General features: G+C 37.3%; 3 protein-coding genes across 5 annotated transcripts in view; all 3 read left to right on the top strand.

The window, feature by feature from the left end:
- LOC128025236 (actin filament-associated protein 1-like) overlaps nucleotides 1-24,022 on the top strand; it is a 319,996-nt gene that overhangs the window by 258,445 nt on the left and 37,529 nt on the right. The window lies entirely within an intron of this gene.
- Nucleotides 1-24,022, top strand: part of LOC128025244 (ras-related protein Rab-18-B) — a 285,505-nt gene that overhangs the window by 210,954 nt on the left and 50,529 nt on the right. The window lies entirely within an intron of this gene.
- LOC128025237 (actin filament-associated protein 1-like) overlaps nucleotides 10,510-24,022 on the top strand; it is a 49,885-nt gene continuing 36,372 nt past the window's right edge. Inside the window, exon 1 of the mRNA XM_052611373.1 lies at nucleotides 10,510-10,645. Coding sequence (XP_052467333.1) covers nucleotides 10,624-10,645 — 22 coding nt within the window. The 5' untranslated portion in view covers nucleotides 10,510-10,623. The remainder of the gene's footprint in view (nucleotides 10,646-24,022) is intronic.

Below are 24,022 nucleotides of genomic sequence, written 5' to 3' on the forward strand. Positions count from 1 at the left end.
CATGAGTGATTGTGCCATGGTCAGTTTACAGATCTGGAAAGGCACCATCAATGCTGAAAGGTATATCCAAGTTCTAGAACAACATATGCTCCCATCCAGACGTTGTCTCTTCCAGGGAAGACCTTACATTTTCCAACATGACAATGCCAGACCCCATACTTCATCAATTACAACATCATGGCTACGTAGAAGAAGGATCCGGGTACTGAAATGGCCAGCCTGAAGTCCAGATCTTTCACCCATAGAAAACATTTGGCGCATCATAAAGAGGAAGATGCAAAAAAGAAGACCTAAGACAGTTGAGCAACTGTCTGTATTAGACAAGAATGGGACAACATTCCTATTCCTTAACTAGAGCAACTCCTCAGTCCCCAGACGTTTGCAGACTGTTATAAAAAGAAGAGGGGATGCCAGACAGTGGTAAACGTGGCCTTGTCCCAACTTTTTTGAGATGTGTTGATTCCATGAAATTAAAAATCAACTGATTTTTTCCCTTAAAATGAAACATTTTCTCAGTTTAAACATTTGATATGTCATCTATGTTGTATTTTGAATAAAATATTGAAATTTGAAACTTCCACATCATTGCATTCGGTTTTTATTCACAATTTGTACAGTGTCCCAACTTTTTTGGAATCGGGTTTGTAAATTTAAATGCCCTTTGTAGAGTAAATGGAAAAATGATTTTAATTAAGACGGGCTTTCTTTTCTTACAGCTGCCATATTGAGTGGTACAATACTTCTGTTCATTTTTCTATAAATGTTTCATATCCTCCTCCTTAAACTGTCTCTTTCTCTTTTCCCCTTGAACATGATGCTAAAGTGAAGTAACATAAATCTTTATAAATTCTTTGTTTTACAGATTTTCCATACAATAAATCTGCTTCACTGCCAGGATATGGGCGGAATGGCATCTACAAGGTAAACTTCATAAGACCTGATATCTGTGCATGAACACAGCAACCCACAACCTTTTGACATGCCATCTGTGTTTGATTTTTGGGAATATATGTGAGCTGTGGTCACAAATGCTGTCATTCACTCTCTCAGTAGTGAAGAATGTTGTGATCCTAGATGGATTTGTCAAACCCAGCTGTTGGGACACCAGAGGGCTGTTGTAATCGCACACATCAGGACACACAGTCACAGATCAGTTAATGTAGACATATAGCTTAGGAGGCCATAATGCTCAGAGGGTGTGTCTGTGTTTGCGTGCAGTAACTTAGAAGTGTGTCTTGTTCTGGCTGTTTTCTATGTTGTGTTTTGATCTTGAATTCTGACTCCCTTAATGGACTATACTCTCTAATGACACAGCGGAAAACTCAAGCACGCTCTTCATAAAAAATTCATTTTATGTCACATACTTGAGTTGCCAGTGTCTTCTTTTTTTTTTTAGAATGGTATGAAACCTTCTCCTGTACACTAGGTGGCAGTATTTTGCAACAGTTCTTTGTATCTCAGGACAATAAACTACTTGAAAACAAATATTACACATTCTTTATATCTAATCTGGTCTGACTTAGTGTCACCCTTTACTTTCAACAAGCATTCACAAAGGCATGTGAAACAGAGAGCTGGTCATACATCAATATTTATAATCAAATCCGCTGTCAAGCTCCAGTCCTTCGGATTCAATGCTCTGTCTGTGCAAGACTTTAATCTTTAACCTCAGGAAATGAAAGAAAAACTTTCACAGTTACAGCAGCTTTTCTGTTCAAATATGATATTGTTACTCTTATTTGCTTGTAGCAAAAATAAATAATGATGGTATGGTTAAACTTTTCGTAGACGCTTTTAATGTGACAACCTTAAAGGGATAGTTCACCCAAAAATGAAAGTTTGATGTTTATCTACTTACCCCCAGGGCATCCAAGATGTAGGTTACTTTGTTTATTCAGTAGAACTCAAATTATGATTTTTATTTTCAGTCGTTGCAGTCTCTCAGTCGTACAATGCATGGCAAATGGTAACATAATCTATGAGAGTAAAAAAAAAACTGCACAGACAAATTCATATTTAACCCTGCAGCTCGTTACAATACATTGATGTGTAAAGACACAAAACAATCAGTTTTTGCAAGAAACTGGCCAGTATTTATACTAATTTAACTGTTAGAACTCTTGTGAATGCGCTTCACTGAAGCAAGCGGTGAGGCATTCTTCTTCTTCTTCTTCTGCTTTATGGCGGCTCGCAGACTTATAAGTGCATTACCGCCACCTATCTCTCAAATGGACCATTGACACTCTATCTACAATCTCAATTAGGAGTGTCAACAATATGAATACTTTTCAGTTTCTTGCACAGACCAATCGTTTTGTGTCTTTACACATCAATGTATTCTCACGAGCCGCAGGATTAAATATGAATTTGTCTGTGCATGTTTTTTTTAACTTTCATCGATTCTCTTACAATTTGTGATTTATTGTACGGATGAGAGACTGCAATGACAGTCATAATCATAAAAATCATAATTTGTGTTCTACTGAAGAAACAAAGTCACCTACATCTTGGGATGCACTGGGGGTAACCAGATAAACTTAAACATTTGGATGAAATATCCCTTTAAACCAGACACTGAAATCAGTTCCTTCATGACATAAATGTGCCTGTAGTTGAAAAAAACAACCATCCACTGTTTTGATATTATCATGCATTCTGCTTGTGAATAAATATGCACCATATATAACTAAGAATTTGACAAATCTTGTCATGCATTACCCTTTTCCTAGGCGGCTGATCTTGGCGAGGATGAGGGTGATCATGACTCATCCTGGAGTGGAATGAGAGGTGAGTGGGTATTTACATAGATAATAGATGTGTCGCATTTTTACCATACAAATTGAATGGTTGTAATTTATTTTTCTCTTTCTCCTTTTTTCAACATCTTTCCGGTTTTCCATGGTTTCTCAGAATACAAGGTGAGTTCTGGTGTGTATAGTGGATTGCTGTAGAATGGAAATGAAACAAGGTGCAACTTAATACAGCATTAAATACAGGGTCACTTGTAGTGTTGTATATTGTGTGGTAAATTTAGAAAGACATTTAGATACAAAACTGTGCCTTTTCCATTCATCCTGTATATGTGTCATTTCAATCATTTTGAACATTGTTGGGTTCATATAGTTTAATATCAAATTTGAATGCTTGAATGCATTTGTCTACAATAAATAATTCTGATACTGGGTTGGCACCTGTAAAAACAGGTCCTTAAACAAAAACCAGTATGAGAACCAGTAGTTGATCTAAATACATGATCTGTACAGAGATTTATGTATATACAGTAAACTACTATTCAAGAGTTTGAGGTGAAAGATTTTTTTATTGTTGTTGAAATACAGGAAAAACAGTAATTTTCTGATATTATTACAATATAATACAACTGTTTCACTTGATTGTTATCTTCAAATATGCTGATTGGGGTGTAACTATAAAAAAGAACAGCATTCATTTGAAATGAATATATTTTATAGCAAATGTCTTCATTTTATATTATTTCTTGTGTGTGCATCTGTGTAATTGTGTCTTTCACATCCATGTATTTTGCAGGTCTACCCCTATGACGTGCTTGCTGTGACCCACAGAGTCAGAGTAAAACTACCACGGGATATCGACCGCACCAGACTGGAGGTAATATTTTATTAGACATTTACTCAGTGGTTTTGTTTAGCGTGAATACTGTGCGTTTTTAATTGATTGCACTTTGGAGCATCCCATGTTATGATTGAGCATTACGTTTACAATGATTGATTTCTAAATAGAGTTGTGTCAGCCTTTTTAATATGGAGCATGGGTTGACTTATTGCTGTTTAATTATTATTTTGCCAGTATCAGTCTGGATCAAAGTATGCAAGAAGGCAGCCAGGCAAAGAGTTATGTATGTTTGTGTGTAACTGCACATCTACCAGTGCCAGTGTTTGTGAGGTTATGGCTTTGTTGGGCCACAGTCCACATAATATATCCTGGACATTGTGTCAGTGTTATTAGTGGGTTTAAATGAAAAAGGGAAGATAAATGTTTGGCTCACTTGAAGTTCAGCATGAGTTACGAGAGATGTTGATTTACAGATCCCACTCCCTAACTGTTAGCTTGGAATCATTGTGGTTAAAATTGTAATAGCTGAAAATATGTGTCTGTGTGTGCGTGTGTGTTTGTCCTGATGTCCTGATATAAGGGGCCCTTGTCACATCTGTTTGAATTGAGCTTGATTTGAGTCACTTGCAACACCCAAAACTTTCCAAAGACGGTGATTTCAGCATCTATTTGGAGATGTTCAAGATACCCACACATCTGCAAGTGTTACAGTACCACATACAACAGAGCCTGAAAGAATAAAGATTTACACAAATCCATTCTGGAATGGTTTAAAACAAAATTGAGGTCATAGGCTTAAAAGCCTGGCAACTTTAACAGCACCCCATTGGTGTTTGTAATCCTGATTATGCTAAAGGCAGTGACTGTCCTGCAAAGCTTTAGGTGACACATGCATATAGATGGTTGTAATTATTGTCAATGTTGTATTATTTGTCGCTCTGTCTTTAATCTGTGATGACGTTTGCGCCATGCAGATATCATTAGCAGAATAAACAGTGCTTAGATTCCTGGCAGAGGTCCTTTGAGTTTGTTCTGATTAAGCTTTGATTAGATGTTTGACAGTGTTATTTTAGGCCTTTATAGATGAATGACTATACCATGGAGCTATTCTGCATGCTTTAAAGATATTGTTCACCCAAATTTAAAATGCTGTCATCATTTTTCTCCCTCATGTCTTTTAAAGCCCATATAACATTGCTCTGTGTCTGTGGAACATGAAAGGAGTTCTCAGAAATGTCCGTGCTGTTCTGTTCCATACACTGAAAGTAGATTTTAGTAGCTTTTAAAGGATTTCCAATGAATAACCATTTCTGTTTTGGTCTGTTCCTCACACAAAGCTTCCAGAAGAATTGGAATTAGGTCTGTACTTTTTTGGGGGGAAATGTAATTGTAGTTTGTTTGATAAAAAAAAAAAATGCAATTGATATTTAAAATGCGATTGATCAATTAAATATATAAGCTTCAGCTTTGCTGCATGTGCTTGTTTTTTAGGGCTGCGCTATTCAGTCAATATTATCAATATTTAAAAATAATAATAATAAAACAAATAAGAATTACTTTTACTACATAAACAAATAAATCAAATCAGGATATATTGCTATTGTAATATTTCACTGTAAAATGTGTTTCAAAATTATTTTATTTTATGGTACAACTGTAAAATTGTGCGTTTTTTATGCTGTCCTTTGGTAAAGTGCAGCTTGAACATTCTCTTCAGAATATCTTCTTTTGTGTTCCACTGAAGAATGAAAGTTTAGAATGACACAAGGGTAAATAAATTACTGCAGAACTGTAATTCCTTCTAAATTTGCCACATGAATCTGTGAAGTTAAAATTCAAATAATTACATTTGCCGTAATTCTTATCGTTTCAGAGGCACCTGTCACCTGAGGACTTCTTCAGTATGTTTGGGATGACCATTGAACAGTTTGACCGTTTGGCCTTGTGGAAGAAAAATGACCTTAAGAAGAAAGCCCGCTTGTTTTAAGTTAAGCTGAATCGCTTGAAGGAAAGCAAAGATCAAGAGAAAACCTCTTCTTATCTTCTCCTGTGTGCATGGAGGGATGAGTGTGAGAGAAATATATATGCACCTCCGTTCTGCTGCATGTCATCTCATCTCACGCTGAGGAAGAGTGCTTTCACAATGCTGTTTGCCATCTAGCTCCGTTTGTGAACACCACACCACATGGCCTGAATGTTACTCTGATGATGGATGGTCAGAACTGAATTCTTTACTATTCTCCTTGTTTTTCTCTGATTGTCTTTGATCTTGCTCTCTTGGCTGTCTTTGTGATTACTGCATTGTATTCTCTCTTTGTTAAAAAAAATGCTTAATAGTGATATGAGCCACTTTCTTTACATTTTATACCGTTGATAAACATGGCCAACCAGCTCTACTTGTAAGTCTTTTTGTTATGTAATAATATCAATCTTCCCTTCCCCCCTTGTCTTTATTTTTGACTGCAATGACTGTTGTCCAGCGTTTAAGTCTTGTCTTTGTCTACGCATATTGTTTGCTCAGTGTCTTTCTCTCGCTTTTTGTCTCTTCAGTGTCTCTTGCCTGTTCCTCTTCTTATCTCCTAGACATGATACTTAGCTGCTGCTTGGACTGTAATATCAGCTTTATGGAATCTCATCCATCCATGGCTTCAGCATGACCGGGCCAAAGACTCAATCGGAGCAAGAAGTCAACAAAGCACTTTACACCCAACCTAACCAAACGCGATGCAATAAAACAACAAGAAAAAACCTCTTCCATGTCATATTTAGTCCTAACCAGCCTCGAGTGTGAGAAGCAAAGACCAACAGGACACTTTCTCAGTCGCTTGGCTTCTATTTCCACCACATCATGCTGGGTAGCCCCGCCCACTGTGAAATCTCATTGGTTCTTCAGAACTGTTCATTAAACATCATATATCTTCTCATTGGCTGTGATTTTGACACATCACGCATAAAATTTCGAACTTGCTGTATCGCGCCTGGTTAGGACAAAGTGTTAGTTGATATGTTTAATAATCTTCACTGTTGCTGAATGGAAAAATGCAGCGCTTTTGTGTTATATTATGTATTTGTTTGCTTTCCAGGTCAATGTCATGATATTACAGTTATTCAGTAAGACATTTAGAGTTGTTCTAAACTGATATCTGGACTTCACATACAGTACTCTTGCCATATACAGTATAATGTGCACAGAACATATAGTTGTAAACTTCATCAAGAGCATCAGCTAGACATTCTTATTGTTTTAATCAACATAAATGAAAGTGCTCACGAGTAGACACTTATTTTTTTATGTTTTTTTTTTTCATACAGATGTTAACCAGATACTTTATTTTCCATCTGCTAATGATTGCAACATTCACTTTAGCATGGAGCCATGCCAAAGTCAACAGATTCTGTAGCAATTAGCAAAACTAATACAACCCAACACTTAATAAAGCATGTAGTTCAGTGGCGCTTTATTTTAAACTCAAATATGACTGTTTTTCTTCTTTCTTTTTTGGGGGATTGTTAATAAATGTGTGTACAGTATATTGTTATAAATGTCTGTTACACTCATCTTGTCTCTCTGTAGGAATGCACTGCATTTACTAGAAGCATCATGTAATGGCTTCACATCAGACTTTATGATTAATTGTGACATGTTGTTTGATTTGATATCTTAAAGTTATTGAGAGTTTTTGTTTCTTCAGACACATTCTTAAGTTGTACCATGTCTGTTCTAGATATTTAGGTAGATACTTGGTTCTTTTTCTTATGCCAATGACTCAAATCTGCAAAAAAAGAAGAAAGGTATTTTGTCCTATAACTTTATGAATACATTACATAAATATGTCAGAAATCTGGAACTGTTAAAAACACCACCACATACAGTAAACTAAGTTCTGAGTCTGACTAATGATAACCATGTGTAACGTGCCTATATCTTGTACAATACCAAGGCAACAATGGATTTTTTTTTTCATATACTGCTCAGCAGGGAAACTTAGATTGTTTTGCTTTGTTGATTGTGAAAGTATGGCGTTTCTAACCAAATATGTGTGTATATCTCATTCTTAAGGGTCTTAATGTAACGTTTTTCATGCACTAAATTTCAGCCTTCGCCTGTCATGGCAAAATCTGTTGTTTTGGGGAAAATACAATACAGTAAAACTTGTCTGAAACACATGAACATGTTTGGGTCTGAGTGCGTAGGTGGAACTCTTCCCAGAAAACCATGTTGAGCTGCGGAGGATGAATGTATTAGTCTTATTTGAACAGCTGGAGAAACATGCACGTGTGTTGGTGTGAGTGGTGTTAGCCTCCAGTTCAGAAGTCCAATAGTTCAGACTAGGTGAGTTCAGAATAGTGTGTTCGATCATCTTTATTCTTTAACAAAACACTTTTCTACTAACCTTTAAAAAAACAGACCCAAGTGGAGACTAAACAAGGAGGTCATGTCTGCAGCTGCAGTGGTTCAATGTGCAGTATGTGTTTTATAAAAACATGGTATGCTTTTGTAAATCTTTTCTAAATTAGTTTTTCTCCCTCTCCCGCCCTGTCTCTCTCTCTCTCTCTGTGTGTGTGTGTGTGTGTGTCTTTGTATGGATGAAAGCAGATGTAGAACTCTGACCCAACCATTTGAGAGCTGCTTTCCTACATTTGCTACTATTAGATATGAGGAGAGTTTGTGCCTGGTTATGTTTTATTTTATACCTAGAAAGTTTGAGAGACCTAATTAAGTTGTCTCTGAGGTAACACAACATCTTGGGTTTTCCATGGTGAGTATGCGTAGTTTTGTGCTAGTACTTTTGTGAATAACTGTGATTGATGACGAGTAATTTAGTTTGGGAAATGTAAATGCACCCATTTCATTCAATGTCTTTTGAGTTGCTTTGCAAGAAATATTAATATTCATCTCAGTAAATAGGCCTACAGCTAATTTAACTCAAGTGTTTTTCTGTACAGAAAGTTGCTGAAAAAGATGGATAGATGGATATCAAGTCAAGTTGTCAAGTCATGTTGAGCTTTGCCATCTGCTCCATGTGTGGACATACAGTGGAACGAAATGTCATGCCTCACAGGACCATGGTGCTACATAAATACAGACATACCACAATGAAGTAAAACAGTATAAACCTATATACAACTAATCTACTGACAGATTTTGACTATAAATATACAATATATACAGGAGCTGGTCATATAATTAGAATATAATCAAAAAGTTGATTTATTTCACTAATTCCATTAAAAAAGTGAAACTTGTATATTATATTCATTCATTCCACAGAGACTGATATATTTCAAATGTTTATTTCTTTTAATTTAGATGATTGTAACTGACAAATAAGGAAAATCCCAAATTCAGTATTTCAGAAAATCAGAATATTACTTAAGACCAATACAAACACAGGATTTTTTGTAATCTTAGACAACTGAAAAGTATGAGTATGTACAGCACTCAATACTTAGTTGGGGCTCCTTTTGCCTGAATTACTGCAGCGATGCGGTGTGGCATGGAGTCGATCAGTCTGTGGCACTGCTCAGGTGTTATGAGAGCCAAGGTTCCTCTGATAGTGGCCTTCAGCTCTTCTGCATTGTTGGGTCTGGCATATCGCATCTTCCTCTACCCCATAGATTTTCGATGGGGTTAAGGTCAGGCAAGTTTGCTGGTCAATTAAGAACAGGGATACCATGGTCCTTAAACGATGTACTGGTAGCTTTGGCACTGTGTTGCAGGTGCCATGTCCTGTTGGAAAATGAAATCTGCATCTCCATAAAGTTGGTCAACAGCAGGAAGCATAAGGTGCTCTAAAACTTCCTGGTATATGGCTGTGTTGACCTAGGACCTCAGAAAACACAGTGGGCCAACACCAGTAGATGACATGGCACCACAAACCATCATTGACTGTGGAAACTTTACACTGGACCTCAAACAATGTGGATTGTTTGCCTCTCCTCTCTTTATCCAGACTCTTGGACCCTGATTTCCAAAGGACATTTTTGAATAGGTTTTGTTTTACAATCCTCTCCAGAGTGTGGTTATCCCTAATTGCTTGTACACTTTTTTCTACCACATCTTTTCCTTCCCTTCGCCTCTCTATTAATGTGCTTGAACACAGAGCTCTGTGAACAGCCAGCCACTTTTGCAATGACCTTTTGTGTCTTGCCCTCTTTGTGCAAGGTGTCAATGGTCATCTTTTGGACAACTGTCAAGTCAGCAGTCTTCCCCATGATTGTGTAGCCTACAGAACTAGATTGAGAGACCATTTAAAGGCCTTTGCAGGTGTTTTGAGTTAATTAGCTGATTAGAGTGTAGCATCCGGTGTCTTCAATATTGAACCTTTTCACAATATTCTAATTTTCTGAGATACTGAATTTGGGATTTTCCTTAGTTGTCAGTTATAATCATCAAAATTAAAATAAATAAACATCTGAAATATATCAGTTTGTGTGTAATGAATTAATATAATATACAAGATTCACTTTTTGAATGGAATTAGTGAAATAAACATTTTGATGATATTCTAATTATATGATCAGGACCTGTAAATTATTGTTCACTGCTCTGTGTGTGTGCATTTCGGATGGGTTAAATGCAGAGCACAAATTCTGAGTATGGGTCACCATACTTGGCTGAATGTCACTTCACTTTCACTTTTTCACTTTATTACTTATATCAGTCTTAATAAAGTTACTTACATTTTTCCGTTTTTAAGATTATGAATCAGACCAAAAAAAAAAAAAAAGAGTCTCCTACGTTTGTCATATAAACAAACGAAACAGACGTTGAAACTGTCTTCCAACACTCCTCTATCTACAGTAAATATGACCGCCTCCCAGTTCTGCTATTGGCTAGATTTTTAGTAGCCCGCTGCCGGATTGGCTGACACGGATGTCAATCTCGGGCTGATTTGACAGCGTGAGCGGTCCCAGGAGCGCAGATATGAATCTGAAGAAGCTCAATCGGGGCCAGCTAAAGGAACAAGAGAGGTGGCCGTTATCAAGCACACGGGTTACAGGGCAGGTCCGTCATCTTGCGATAAAGATATGACGGAAAATAACAGACAAGGTAAGATGTCACTGTTAAAATTATCAGACACTTGTCTCTATTGATGCATAGTGAAGCAGTTTTGACCATCCATGGAACGTTTACTAAATTTGTCGATTTCAACACATTATTGAGGTTCCATAAGGACACGCGCTGCTCAGAGGACAATTCAGAGTGATGGGCTTGCTTTCCAATGTTTATTTCTTTCCAAATGCTAATAATATAAAACAGCTCTGAAGTTGTCGCGTTGCGTTTTTAATATTTGTAATTTTTTGGAGCTGCCATCAAACCCTTTTTTTGTTTTGGAGCTGAGGCTGAACACAAAGAAGCACGAGGCATCCTGATGAATGTGCACCGCTCGTGGGGGGCTCTTGTTGAATAGCACGAGCCTTGTGGGATCAGCTGGCGTCTCGAGCCCCCCAGTCTCTATATGCAGAGGGGGGAGGGGATGAGAGAGGCAAAAGCTAAATTATGAAGAACAAATTTAATTAATTTGATACAATGCAATGAGGTGACCCTTAAACCACTGGGAAAGGGAAGCTTGATTATGTTTTTGTAGTTTATGTAAGGATGAAGGATAGTTGACACTGTCAACATCATAATTGCATCCCTATGTCTAAGATTTTAGTGTTATATTTACCCTATATTACCGTTTTTTATGTATTGATTTAATTTTTGTTGCAACTTTGTTACTGTTTTTTTCTTAGTTTTTTTTGCAAGTTCTTGGAATGTTTATTTAGAGAGGCTGTTTATAAAAAGAGTTTGGTACCATGTGAAGGTGTTTCCATCTCCTGTTTAGTTTTCCTCCAGGAATAACTGACAATGGAGCGGACAAGAACCGTCATCCTGGGTATTGTTTGCTTTACTGACTCTGGCTCTGAGATGAGAGAAAACAGAACAAAGCGTAAAAAAGCCACCAAAGTGGCCGTGTCTCATATCTCATTGTCTAGACTGTCTCAAAACAATCAGACCAGGTAAAGAAAATAAGAAAGAATGGAGTGGAACAGGTTGGGTTTGGCCAAACACAGCCCTTGAACTCCTTGGCTAGAAATACAATCATTTGGAAAAACAAAGATAGGCATGTGGACAATGCTCAGCATCTTTGATCAGTAGCCAGTGTAGAGTTTAGATGGGTGTGATCAAGTGCTTTGAGTCAAGGACCATCTGGTAAAATGGGCGATGGAGTCTAACCTGACCTTTTCTTATGCTTTTGGCTGAACTTTTACCACAGTTTGTATCATAAAAACAGGAGGTTCAATTCAGGATGTTTTGCTTCCTATCCGGAGTAGAAACAAAATACCTTCCTTTAAAAATAATATTTCCTTCGATTCTTAAGTAAATGCTGATGTTACTGGCAGTTTTATATCGATCTGGCAGAGAATAAACACCTTTGTAAAACATGAACCATTAAACACCTTTTTTTTCAGAATTAGGTTCATTTTGTCCCATTTAAAGTGAAAAAGCATGTGAGTTGCACCCTTCTTACAGCAGCATCGCACGTATGAACTTGTTCATTTACACTTTATTTCAAAACAATTTTGTAACCACACAAAGTGAGGTCATTCAAGGGCTAAATGCCAGTGTAGCTGAGTGTTGCATGGTGGGGGTTTGATATTTTTCCTGATAGCTTGATGACTGGTCTGTATGTGGTCAAAAGTCTGACTGCTGATGCAGTGACATCATTACTAGTGCACATCTGGACCTGCATTGTTGCAGCATCTGTGTGAGAAAGGCCATTGATGAAGATGGATGACTGATCTTGCTTAATTTGCAGGAGAAAAAAAGCAGTCGTACAGATATTTAGTGGACGTTCATTATCTTCTAATCATTGCTTTGAATGAAAGGGAAAATGTAGCGATAATGTATGGTACAGTTTTCTCTTTTATAGTTGCCTGTCTCCTCTCTTGTGGTTCTAGTCAGTTTTCATAGACAAGTCTCCACTGGGTTTATATTAGTCTGCCTCAGGATGCAGTATGTACAGTACTGTAGTTTAATTGTTTGAGTGTGTGTCACATATAGCTATGAACAGCTGCTGATACTTTCTGTCTGTCTTACTCAATTCCAAACCACTTTCTGACCTCTGACACTGATTCCAATGGAAAGTTGTGTTTTGTTATAAAAAGACTTGAAATGCATTTAGAAACACTTTTAGACACTACTGATGCAATAAAAAGATAAGGTAATGTAATATGCATCTTTACATTTTTTGCAATAAGCACACTCCATGGCAATGCCTGGAGTCAAACCCATGACCTTAAAGTTGCAAGCACTATGCACAACCAGTTAAGCTCTCTCATCTTGGTCTTATTAAACCTTTTTTTTACTTTTTTTCAGTTTTGTTTTTTTGAGCTAAAAAGCCCTTTGAAAACACATAAAGACCAGTGACTCTGTCTTAACGGCCGCATGAGATCAAAATATGTTTTCTGACTTTTCTGTGTTACTTTTTATTCTTATTTTCTATTTAACAGTGGACATGGTCATTTTTAACTTAAATGCGGTTATTTTAGCTGAACAAAAGCTGTCTGTTATGAAACCCCATTTTCATGAAAGCTATGAAAGCATGCAACATCTTTCAGTTGTAAATATCAAACGTTTAAAATTTACGATTTGGGATTGAAGAGGGTTCAACTGTGTGGCTAGCATTATTCACCTAAAGTGGCTTATAAATCTGAAGTCTCACATTTACTTTTAGTAGATATACACTTTTTCTCACTTTTGGCAGATATGCACATATGTAATTTTTGACTAAAGCACAAAAAAATAATATTTGTGCAAATATTTCAGAAAAATGCTAAATTGACATTAAATTGTTTCTCCGAAATAACAATGCTACAGCCAGTTATTCTACTGCGTTCTGTGCCGGAATGTCAGTTTTTGTTTTGGTCTGTGTGATTCCTCCCACTACCAATTTACCATAAGGTACTTCAACACCCCTGGTTGCCAGAATGTGGAAAACATGTATTGCAGCAATGGAAGCCAGTAAACAAACTGGGTAGGAGATCGCAGATTCTACCCGACCTAAAAAGCCTCCAGAGGTATATTAAAAATGTGGATTCATCAACACATCAACTTAGAGTGTAAGACTTGTTGTGTGTCCTCAATCTGGCAGCTTTTGCAAGCATTGAGTTTGAAGAGGGGGTGGCACAAACAACTCTATCCAGTATTTTGAAGTTGGACTGCAGTACCCATTTCAACCACTAGCTGTCACCATTACGTACTGCACCTTTAAAAATATTTCTCTTCTGGGATGACTCATTTTTCACTACTCAAACCTTTGTCCATACAAATTCTCAAATGCAGTATGAAGTGTATTGATTAAAATGATAGCCTACATGAATTTATAGGTTGTGCAAGGTAGACGAGAAAACATATATTATTAATTATTATAATAAATAAGCACAAGTTCAGAAGTAACACTGTATATTTACACAAACAGCTGTGTGAGACGTCTCTCCAGAGCCGTCAGTTACCCATACTGCCTGCGGCTCTGTAACATGACTGGACTGGAGTGGCAGATCTTTAAAGTAAAACATGAAAAGTTGTGTTGCATGCCTTTTGGCTCTTCTTCAGCTTTGGAGGTTTTCCCATTAGGGTTTCATATCGAGACATAGCCAGAGGGAAGATGTAACTTGGCTCTTTTTGTTTTTGTTGAACTCAGCACTCTCAAGTGTGTTTGTGTTCACAAAGAAGGTGCTTGTACTTCAAATTGCCCATTTGAGTGTGTGTGTGTCTATTTCTGTATGTGTGTAGTGTATAGTGTGTACAGAGTGTCTGTGTTGTAAACCAAGCTGAACTCAAAACCTCTGAGTCACTGTCTGAGAAACCTAATGCATCATTTTATTTAGAAAGCTTTAGTAATCTATAGTTTCCTCTTTCTCCTGCTTTCATTACTGAATATTCTCTGAATCAGTTGAAATCAGTAGTGGATTTACTGTCATTTCCATATTCTGTCATTAGTACATGGTTTGCTATTTGTGTATGAGGTGGACCGTGAGAAAGGGAAAAATGGAAACTAGTAAGGAAAGTGTGGAAATTGTGGCAGCGATACAGAAGATGAAAGTTGCTGTGGTTCTTAAGGGGGGGGGGGGGGTACAATGGTGTTTCATGTATTCAGAGTTGTTCACAGTGTTAAAGAGATGGATTCTCATGCTAAACATGGCCAAAGTTTTAAAAAATAATTTAGAAAAATGACTGGGAATTTCTGAGTGTATCAAGTGCCTTTGTGTGTTCTCGTAATTTAAGTGACGAATGTTTTATAAACAAGGCCCAAGTCGACGCTGGATTTGCACATCGTTGGCTATTAAAACATGGAGCGATCCCAGTGATTAAAGACCCCATTCATGTAAATGCAATTGCATCAGATTTCTGTCTTTTATTGGAAATCAGCACATAAGTGAAGATATGTTAATGGAAACAACACGAAACGTCAGTATTATAGCTCCGCCCACCGCACGCCTCCAGGAGCTCGGATTTTACCGGAGAGAATCGGAAAGCTGTATTTTTCTTTTAGAAATATGTTAAAGCTAAAGACTTTTTGGATATATGAAGGATGCAGTACTACTCTATAGGTACTCAAGATTAACATGAGATTAGGTGAAACTGTGTATGTTGTGTACCCTTTAACACTCGTGACCATGTCACAAACGGAGAGGGATTTGATTAGATTGATGTGGTAGGTGTTATTCGCTGGGTGGAAACTCTGCTTAAGCATTTTGTGTTTAGGGTGTGTTGTCGCAGCCAAGGTAACAGTCTTTTTGCAAAGGCTTGTTTTATGGCTAACAAACAGATGCTAGAACATTAGCATGAATGCACAGTGAGCTATAATTGTTTGTAGCTTTTAAGAATAACCTATAGTGATGTGTCATTGCTGAGATTTTCTGTTTGACTGACCTAGGGGTGTGACGGTTAGTATATAACCGTGAGACCGGCGGTTATAGTTGAACACCGTCATTAGAACTCTATAACCGCCAAAACCGTGTCATTAAAATCTTTTTTACAAACATTTTTTATCAAAAATTATTTTCATTTTTTAGATAGGATCATAAGATGCGCAATATATAGGGAGACATGATATTTACCACTTCATAAAATTGTGCTTTGTAGAAAACCTTTCTTAAAAACGAATTTCGTTTTGTACAAATTTTATCTTAATTTTAATAAATGTTTCATCAACCAATTGCATGTTTTTTAATAAATAAAAAGCAAATAAAGCAGACAATGATAACCGTGACATGGAAGCACCAGCGCGCCGCGTTCACTAGTGAACAAAAATGTTATGTTTAAATATGCAAATGAGGCATTCTTTAATGAAATATGTGCTAATTTGCATACATTTCTAGTACAAAAATCTGAAAACTAGATGAAGTCAGTTTCAAATTTTTTGTTTAATTTTTTTGACATATTAGAGTCAAATGTTTTTACAGAGGGAATTCTGGTTATCTTTTTTTGCCACTCCATAATTCAGAAAATACTTTGAACAGCCAGAAAACAATATATTTTCACAATTTTGGGGGGAATAAAATGTTGTATATAATCAAGGAAAATATATATGAACAAATCCCTCTGTAAAAATCTTCAGAATACAGACAGGAATAAAAATGTCAAGTTTGGTGTGTGTACGTGCTACTGAAGTGGAGATTTATGGCTCAGTGTTGAAGAAATAACTCATTTTGAGAAAACGGCCTTTAAAAATATGTATTGTAATTGAAATCTATTGACACAAACAGATAAAGTGCTATAAAAGAAACACTTAACAGTGTCTTTTGGATGTTTTCCTTCCACTAGTTTGAAAAAGCGCTTTATGAAAAACCAAAAAGCCCAAAATCTCAAAATTGACAGGTGCTTGAAAAAACATTGTTTTTACCTGCAGTGTCTCGCCTTAAACAACACGCTATATGTAAACTATTCTTTGTTGTCTTCTCCTGTCAAAATAATGGATTAAATTTAGAATTATTCATATTCATTTTCGAACAAGCAGAAGACATACCAGTTTCTCCGGTAGTGGGCGGAGCTAATGGGCAAATGGCAATGGCTTTTTTTTGCGGCTCGCATCAGCAAAGCATTGCATCGCCATAGACCCCAAAACAATAAGCGTATGGCGGGCGGGTGCGGCTTTGAATTTTTAAAAAAAAAAACGTTGGCGCGGATGATGAGTTTTGTGACAGATCTCCTTAATAAACGGAGGTCTGAAATCTCTGCCCCTTTACCGATCAGAGCGCGCGCTAACACCGAGTTAACCCGCTATCTCCAAGAACAACCAATTGACTTGGACCCCCCCCCCCCCTCCCCCGACGGTTATGTTATGAACCGTCACATTTGACTCACATCATAACCGTCATCACCAATTCTGAAACCGGCACACCCCTAGACTGACCCATACCTTACAATCTCCTCAAAATTGCACCAATAATCAAAAAGAAAATATGTAATCATGTCTGAAACAGCAGTGTGCAAAGATCTCTCTAGTGTAAGTGGATAATGCAAAAAAAAAATACTGGTTCAAACAGATCTTGCGGTAAATGTAGGCAATCTCTATTTCCTGTTGAATTTGTATCTCTACTATCTTATACAAAACAGCTGATATACATGATAAAACCTTCTGCCTTTGGCCAAATTCTTTCTGTTCTGAAAACAAGCACCATCTGTGTTTTTGGGTTATTGATCCTACAGGTGTATTTATAAGCAGTGGTGTTTTAAGCTTTGAGGCAACTCTCATCATTCTACAGTAACTTCTCTTCTCTCTGCCACTTGGCTTGCTATGTTGTGCCTGTCCTTACCTATTTCATGCATTCATTTTAATTTGCCAGATAAATAGAGACAGGTTTTAAAGACCACTCACACACATTTACTGTACTGCATAAAATCCCAACAACAATGTGATGGAAACAGAAGTGGCCCACTTGATGTAGGAAAGTGGGGAAAGTGAAAGAGTCAGTCTTTGAGTTCTAATTCTCAAAGGGAGAGAATATATTTCAATGTTCAGGCAGTATGCTTGCGTGCACAAACAAACTCACACACCTATTTACTTTTTATGCTTTCCCACCTTTTTCATGTTATTGTAACCCATTTTCCACCAATTCCAATTTATTTTTAGTAGCTGAGTATGATGATGAAGCCAACCGGCCCTTTGGGTATTTGGGTAAAATGCTTAGTTTGGATTTTAGACTTGTTTTCACATGTTTTTGGAATAGTTGATTCAGGTTTTTCTGTGATAAATGGATGTGCATTTGTGCATGTATAGATCTGTTGGGAAAATAACAAGGTATTCTGTGCTAAATGTAATGTTCAAGTTCTGGTTGCATTCTGAAAAATTTAAGTGATGTTTTATTAACATATTTCGGGAAGAGCACGCGCAGATCAGAGCCCTCTCCTCAGACAGCATGCCAAATACGCATACTATTGTTCTTGCTTTGTTCTGTAAGGCAAACTTGTGAAGTGCTCTTCATTACAAACTTTTTTAAGGACACAGAGATGTGTTCAAAGGCCTCCAGACCTGTCCTTTTAAATAATTTGTACATTTAGGTCAATGTCAAGTTATGATTTATGGGAATACTTGCTCTCTTTCCCTGTATTTCATCCTTGACACACCCACACAAAGCCCAGAGGCTACACATACTGAAACTTCAAGCTTAGCGTGCTTTCACAGTACTGCTTTTTCATCTGCTTTTAGTCTGTTTGTGTGAAAGTTTGGTTTGCTTTGGTTCGTGAGAAAGTTGTTTTCTTAAGTAATAAAATAAGCAGGAAATGTATTTTTAAGAGTGTTTCATGAATCTGGCCCGTGGTTGGTCCTCAGAGCGTGTGTTCTAGTACAGCCAAGCTGCTTTCACTGTAGTAGTGTCACCTGCACATGACACTTCTGTATATTAAATTCTCCTGTTCCAAAGATAGCAGTCTTCAGTGTTTGATGCTTTATCTTGTGTTGGTGGTTGGTGCAGGTGGTTTATTAGATCCAGATTAAATTCTGAAGAGGACCATTGCCAGGGTTAGAATGTGTATGTTTGTGTAGGTGTAAGTGTATGTGAGGTGTGAGTTGTAAGATCTTGGCATTCTTTTTGGGATTAAACTACCCAGGCATTTGCTGCTTTAGATGATAAATATCATCATACATGGTCTAGCTAACAGCAGGATTGGATTTGAAAGCCAAGTGAGTAAATGGTTATGACATTTTATGTCATATGATGTTATTTAAATTTTTCCGTTCTCTTTGGAGTGTTACAAGCTCTTGGTGCATAAAAATCTGTAAAGCCGCAAAGACTAAAGTCTCAAATCCAAAAAAGATATTCTTTATAAAAGTTAAGAGTCAACCACTAACCTAACACGCCCCCACGTCTACGTCACGATATGGAAATATTTGTATAACGCAGCCCAAATATTCACGCAAAGAAAAAAGGCATCACTTTTATTATTGCTGTTGCCATCGCCACCATGTTGTGGAGTCGCTGAGACTTTCACTGTGAAATAAAAACTACTTTTTCCAAAAGAGAACACAACTAGAAAGCAGTGGTTACGTTTATTTACATCACTCTTCCAGAACAGTTCAACCGAAATATTCAGATATGAGCTGCACATTTTATGGAAGATGAGGACTGTTTCTCGGACCAGTAACCTACAATGCGTCTGTGGCACAAAGGCTGTTTCTATTAGGTGGGGCAGTTCAGACTTTGCAAGGACAGCCTGACACTTCTGGCTCACAGATAATATATATATATATATATATATGTATATATATATATATATATATATATATATATTTATTTATATATTTTATATTTAAATAATTTGCCAATGATGATTCAAATGTGAGTTTTGAACAGTGTAGAATGGCGCTTGTTGTTTTTCCAATAACAAATGCAGATATGGTTTTATGTTTACATTATGCTATGCAACACAACGTGTAAAAAGACACTAGGGACATACCGGTAATCAGTAATTATGTCCTTACTGTATGCTCATGCTGCTGGGAGATGGCATCACACTGTTAAGGGACATAACATTTCTGTCACACCCCTGAGGTATTCAGCCAATCACAAAACACTGGATAGCTGGCCAATCAGAGCACACCTCGCTTTTTAGAACGATGAGTCTACGTGTTTCGGAAAGCCATGGCATAGAGGAGAAACAACAATGTACATTATATGGAAAATATATATATCTTTTTTTTTACCTTAAACTGCATAAATACCAAATACTCAAAATAACATTATTTTTAGCAACATCATATGACCCCTTTAAAACATTAATACATAAAGGTTTCAGAGATGCAGAGAATAGGATATATACATGTTAGATGGGGCAGTCATGGCTTAATGGTTGAAGAGTCTGACCCAAAGGTTACATTTTTCTCCATATTGTGCTGCCTTAGTTTCCATTTTGGTGGATATATGAGTTATGATATATGGCTTTTATATGAGAGAATATGTTATTGTGAGTGAGTCTGTGTGATTTTATAAACGCTCAGCACCCTCTCTCTTTTCTTTCAGTCTATGGTAATTGTTTGTTGGTGCTGTCATTCAGCACTTTTACACTTTGCAGATGTTTCTACTGAATGCTCTTTCCATCACCAGTCTCTCCTCAATAGTCCTTTCCAGTACTGCCATTGCTGCACACAAAGCCTCCACCTCCTATGCTATCTTCACAGAGAATGATATAATGAGTATAATTTTACCAAGTTTACAAAATACAGAACTGATAGACTGGAATGATATGCTGTATTTACATGCTACATTACATGAAACAACATAACAACAGAACAGAAAAAGAAACATAAAACATAATATAAAAAAAAATAATAGAAGAAAAACGCAACAGTAGTCTTTGCCAATGGAGATTTGAAATATTTGATTTTTTAAATCAGTGTTACAGAGTGAAAAATATTATATCTATGACTAGACTATCAGAACACAACCATGATTCTTCCATCAATCCATGTTTTTATTAGTGTTGAAGTTCAACATAGTTGACACAGATCAGTGTTAATAATTGAGGGACTGCTGGATGTTGAAAGCTCATTGGCCTTCTCCCTGACAGTAGGGGCGAGGTTTGGTAATTTGTGTCTTCCAGGTGAAGTGCAAGTCTTCCACATTCTTATGCTTTCAATCTGTCTCCTCCCCACCCTTTCACAAACATTCTTTCATCTTCCCTTTGGCCTTGCATACTCTCAGTAGCCTACCTTTCTTTTGTGCAGTCATTTGGTAGGTTTCCATTACATCACTATTTTGTCAGTCCAATGAAGCCAACCCTATTTCAGATTCTGAAAGTTCGGTTTATATAAACCCTAAACTTTGCAATCTTCGCAATTCACATATTAATTTACATGTCCATTACATGTATTCTGAACAAAATGTCAGCATAAGTGCAGTGCCCAATCCCCAGTCACTGCATACAGAACCTCAGAAACATACTGTCCCCTGCTATGTCTATGATGGTTATAGTCCTGATCTGTGTGTCCACTTAGGGTCAGAATTAACATTATGGACACAAATTATATTTATGTGACTCTTTTAAACAGAACTGTTATTCAACAGGTAAAATGAATGAGCTTTCATATCTCAATGGCCATGACAGCAGTGCTCTTTCCTTTTGTATTGTGTATTTTCTAATTTTCTCTCTTATATGAACAAGATCACATATCAGGAATGCTATCTCTGGATCAGAGCTGCTCCTTAACCCCTCCCCAGTAAAATCTGATCCTAAATTAGCACTCTGCACAAATACATACTGTCAGATCTCTGGGGGTGGACTTCCTCCCTGAGGTCTGATGAAAGTCACTGTTTGTGGTTCTGGCCGAGTTTGGCTGAAACATTTATCAAGATCATCTGATTGAAAGTGCCTGGATCTGAGGAAATGAAGGACTGGGTGATGTCCGCTTTACATTGAGATGATTTGTATTAGATTGCTGTGTTTAGCAATCCAGGGAGAACCAGATAAAAAAAAACCCATTGGGAAAAAAAACAGTGGGATGGGGGCTCATATATTTTGCATACAGATTACTTTCTTGGGTCCCCCCCCCCCCCCCCCCATTGGGCCAGCCAGCCATAAGCAACATGTCTGCAGTTTCAGTCTGGCCAGATGGTGGACTGAGCCTCAAAGAGATGGGGTAGTCTGACAGAAGGAGGTGTGTTCGTTGAGTGTTTATAGATGGTTGTGACTTGTAATCCTGCTGGGACATCCTCTCCTTCATACATCTATCTATCCATCCATCTGACTGTTTGCTATGGACAGTTGGAGTTAAAGAGGCACCCTGTCTATAGCAGCTGAGACTTGAGACTGGGATTGGGGGATGTTCATGTGTATGTTATCAAGAATTGGTATCAAGAAGAACAAAAGGATGGAAAAAAATATAATTGGACTGAAAAAGTAGGATGAGGAGTTAAGGGTAAAAGTAGGCAAGTAGGCAAAAATACACACAATTACGATGAATCTGAGCATTCCGGGAAAACAGAGTTAGGGATCAATGCAAAGTGGATACTGTATATATAAACAGAAAAAAACGCAGAATGAGCTTCATGCAGCTGCTTGTTTCAGGTGATAACTTGCAGATGGGTCTTTAACATTGTCCACCCCATAAATTCTAACAAATGTACTTAGATGGATCCAGGTTGGACTCTCTTGGTCATCTTGTCCTTGCCAACACTGTACTTGGTACTCAGTGTGCTTTAACAATTTCAAACACATCTGAACTGAATTTAACTTTTAGTTCTGAATAATGAATGGAGTGGTTGCTCTGAAGCCCTTGGAGAGAAAAAAAGTCAAAAATCTGACTAGTACAATTTCAGACTAAACTATTTACATGACATTTTAAGAACCTGAAGAATTGCTTTGATAAAAAATGAACTTTTAATGTTCATATAATTGTGCTTATTGATTACTCTTGACTGAGCATACATCATTGTAAAGGAAATAGAAAGCAAGAACATAATGTGGCCTCATCTGCACTAGTCCAGAGTATTGTGTAGGATGTTGAGCTGTTTTTTTTTTGTTGTTTTTTTTTTTTTTTTGTCAGTCTTCTTTAGCTCGGTTCAAGAATATAAGATTTTGTAACACTTAGACTCTTTGCTGGACTGACTTGAAGTGCACAATCCAGCTGACCCTGACCAACCCAAACACAGCACTAATGTATGTCTGAAACCCAGCCATGATATTACGAGTGAACAGTGCATCAAACCACAGTCATGCTCACTCTGATTCTGACCTAGTTTAAAATACTCCTTACCATTGCTCTGTCTTCCTTTCATCAAGCCTTTCCTCCCCTGGACCACAGCCAGTGTTCAATACTGCCCATCCATATGTGCTACAGCTTTCCAGGCTTTCTGCACTATAAAATGACTCCGGTGTCAAATTATGCAACTGCAGCTGAGCAGAGGGGCCTTTACCTCATAGCCATATGGAAAGTCTGTGAAGAATGACTGCTTGTGATAAAGACGATGATGATGACGATTTCTCCAGACCTGTGTACAGAGTTTAGGTTGCAGTTTACCAGCTCAGAAAGTTTCCATTATTCACATTTACTGCCTGTGTGTGTGTGTGTGTGTGTGTGTGCATATTTAATTAAATTTTCCACATGTGTACATGAGATAACATCTTATCAGGGGAGAATTGCAAACTGGAGAACTGGAGACCAACCAGTGAAAATGAAGACAAGGTTTTTGTCACTGAGATGGTTGCTTTTCCCATTATATGTTGACTGCTTGTTTATGTTATTTTAATTGTATGCATCACAGTTCATTTAATTAATTTCTTTGAGTTTTAACACAAGTGAGGTATTTACAACAGCAAGATTTGTAGCTACATACAGTCTCTGCAATCTGGCACAAAATCACATATCATTGCAGTTTGCAGTGTACCTCTCTGTTTACAGTATAAAAACCATTATGCCTATGGGATGTCCCCACTTTTCACAAAAACAACAAATGTGTGTGTGTGCGTGCGCGCGTGTGTATTGGAGAAGAGCAAAGCCAAATGTCTTTTGAAATCTTAGTCACTTCTCTGCTGTTTGGATACGGAGAGTAGCAGGGTTGCAGATAATCAAAAATACTCGGCAACATTCCAGAAACTTGGAAAACATTGTACAGCTATTATAAAGGTTCAGCAAGTCCTGCAAGTATTTCTGGGATGAAAAAATAAATGTCAAAGGGTTCATTCATGATTAATAGAGTACAGAAAAAAACAGTGTCTAGAGCCTTCTAATTAATTTGACTCTGGAATTCAATCCATTTACGTTTGAGTTCTTGTAATCAAAAATCCTGTTGTCTTGCAGGTGTTGTGCATATGATTTTGCCTTGTGTATTTTGCCAATGAGGCCAACCACTTTAGTAATGAGGTGTTTCACCAGGGCACAGATTGTTGCTGCATTCCTTGGAGACATGAAAACACATAAGCACTGATGATGAATGGCACACA

The sequence above is a fragment of the Carassius gibelio genome, chromosome A12 (assembly GCF_023724105.1).
Source record: "Carassius gibelio isolate Cgi1373 ecotype wild population from Czech Republic chromosome A12, carGib1.2-hapl.c, whole genome shotgun sequence".
NCBI classification, from domain to species: Eukaryota; Metazoa; Chordata; class Actinopteri; order Cypriniformes; family Cyprinidae; genus Carassius; species Carassius gibelio.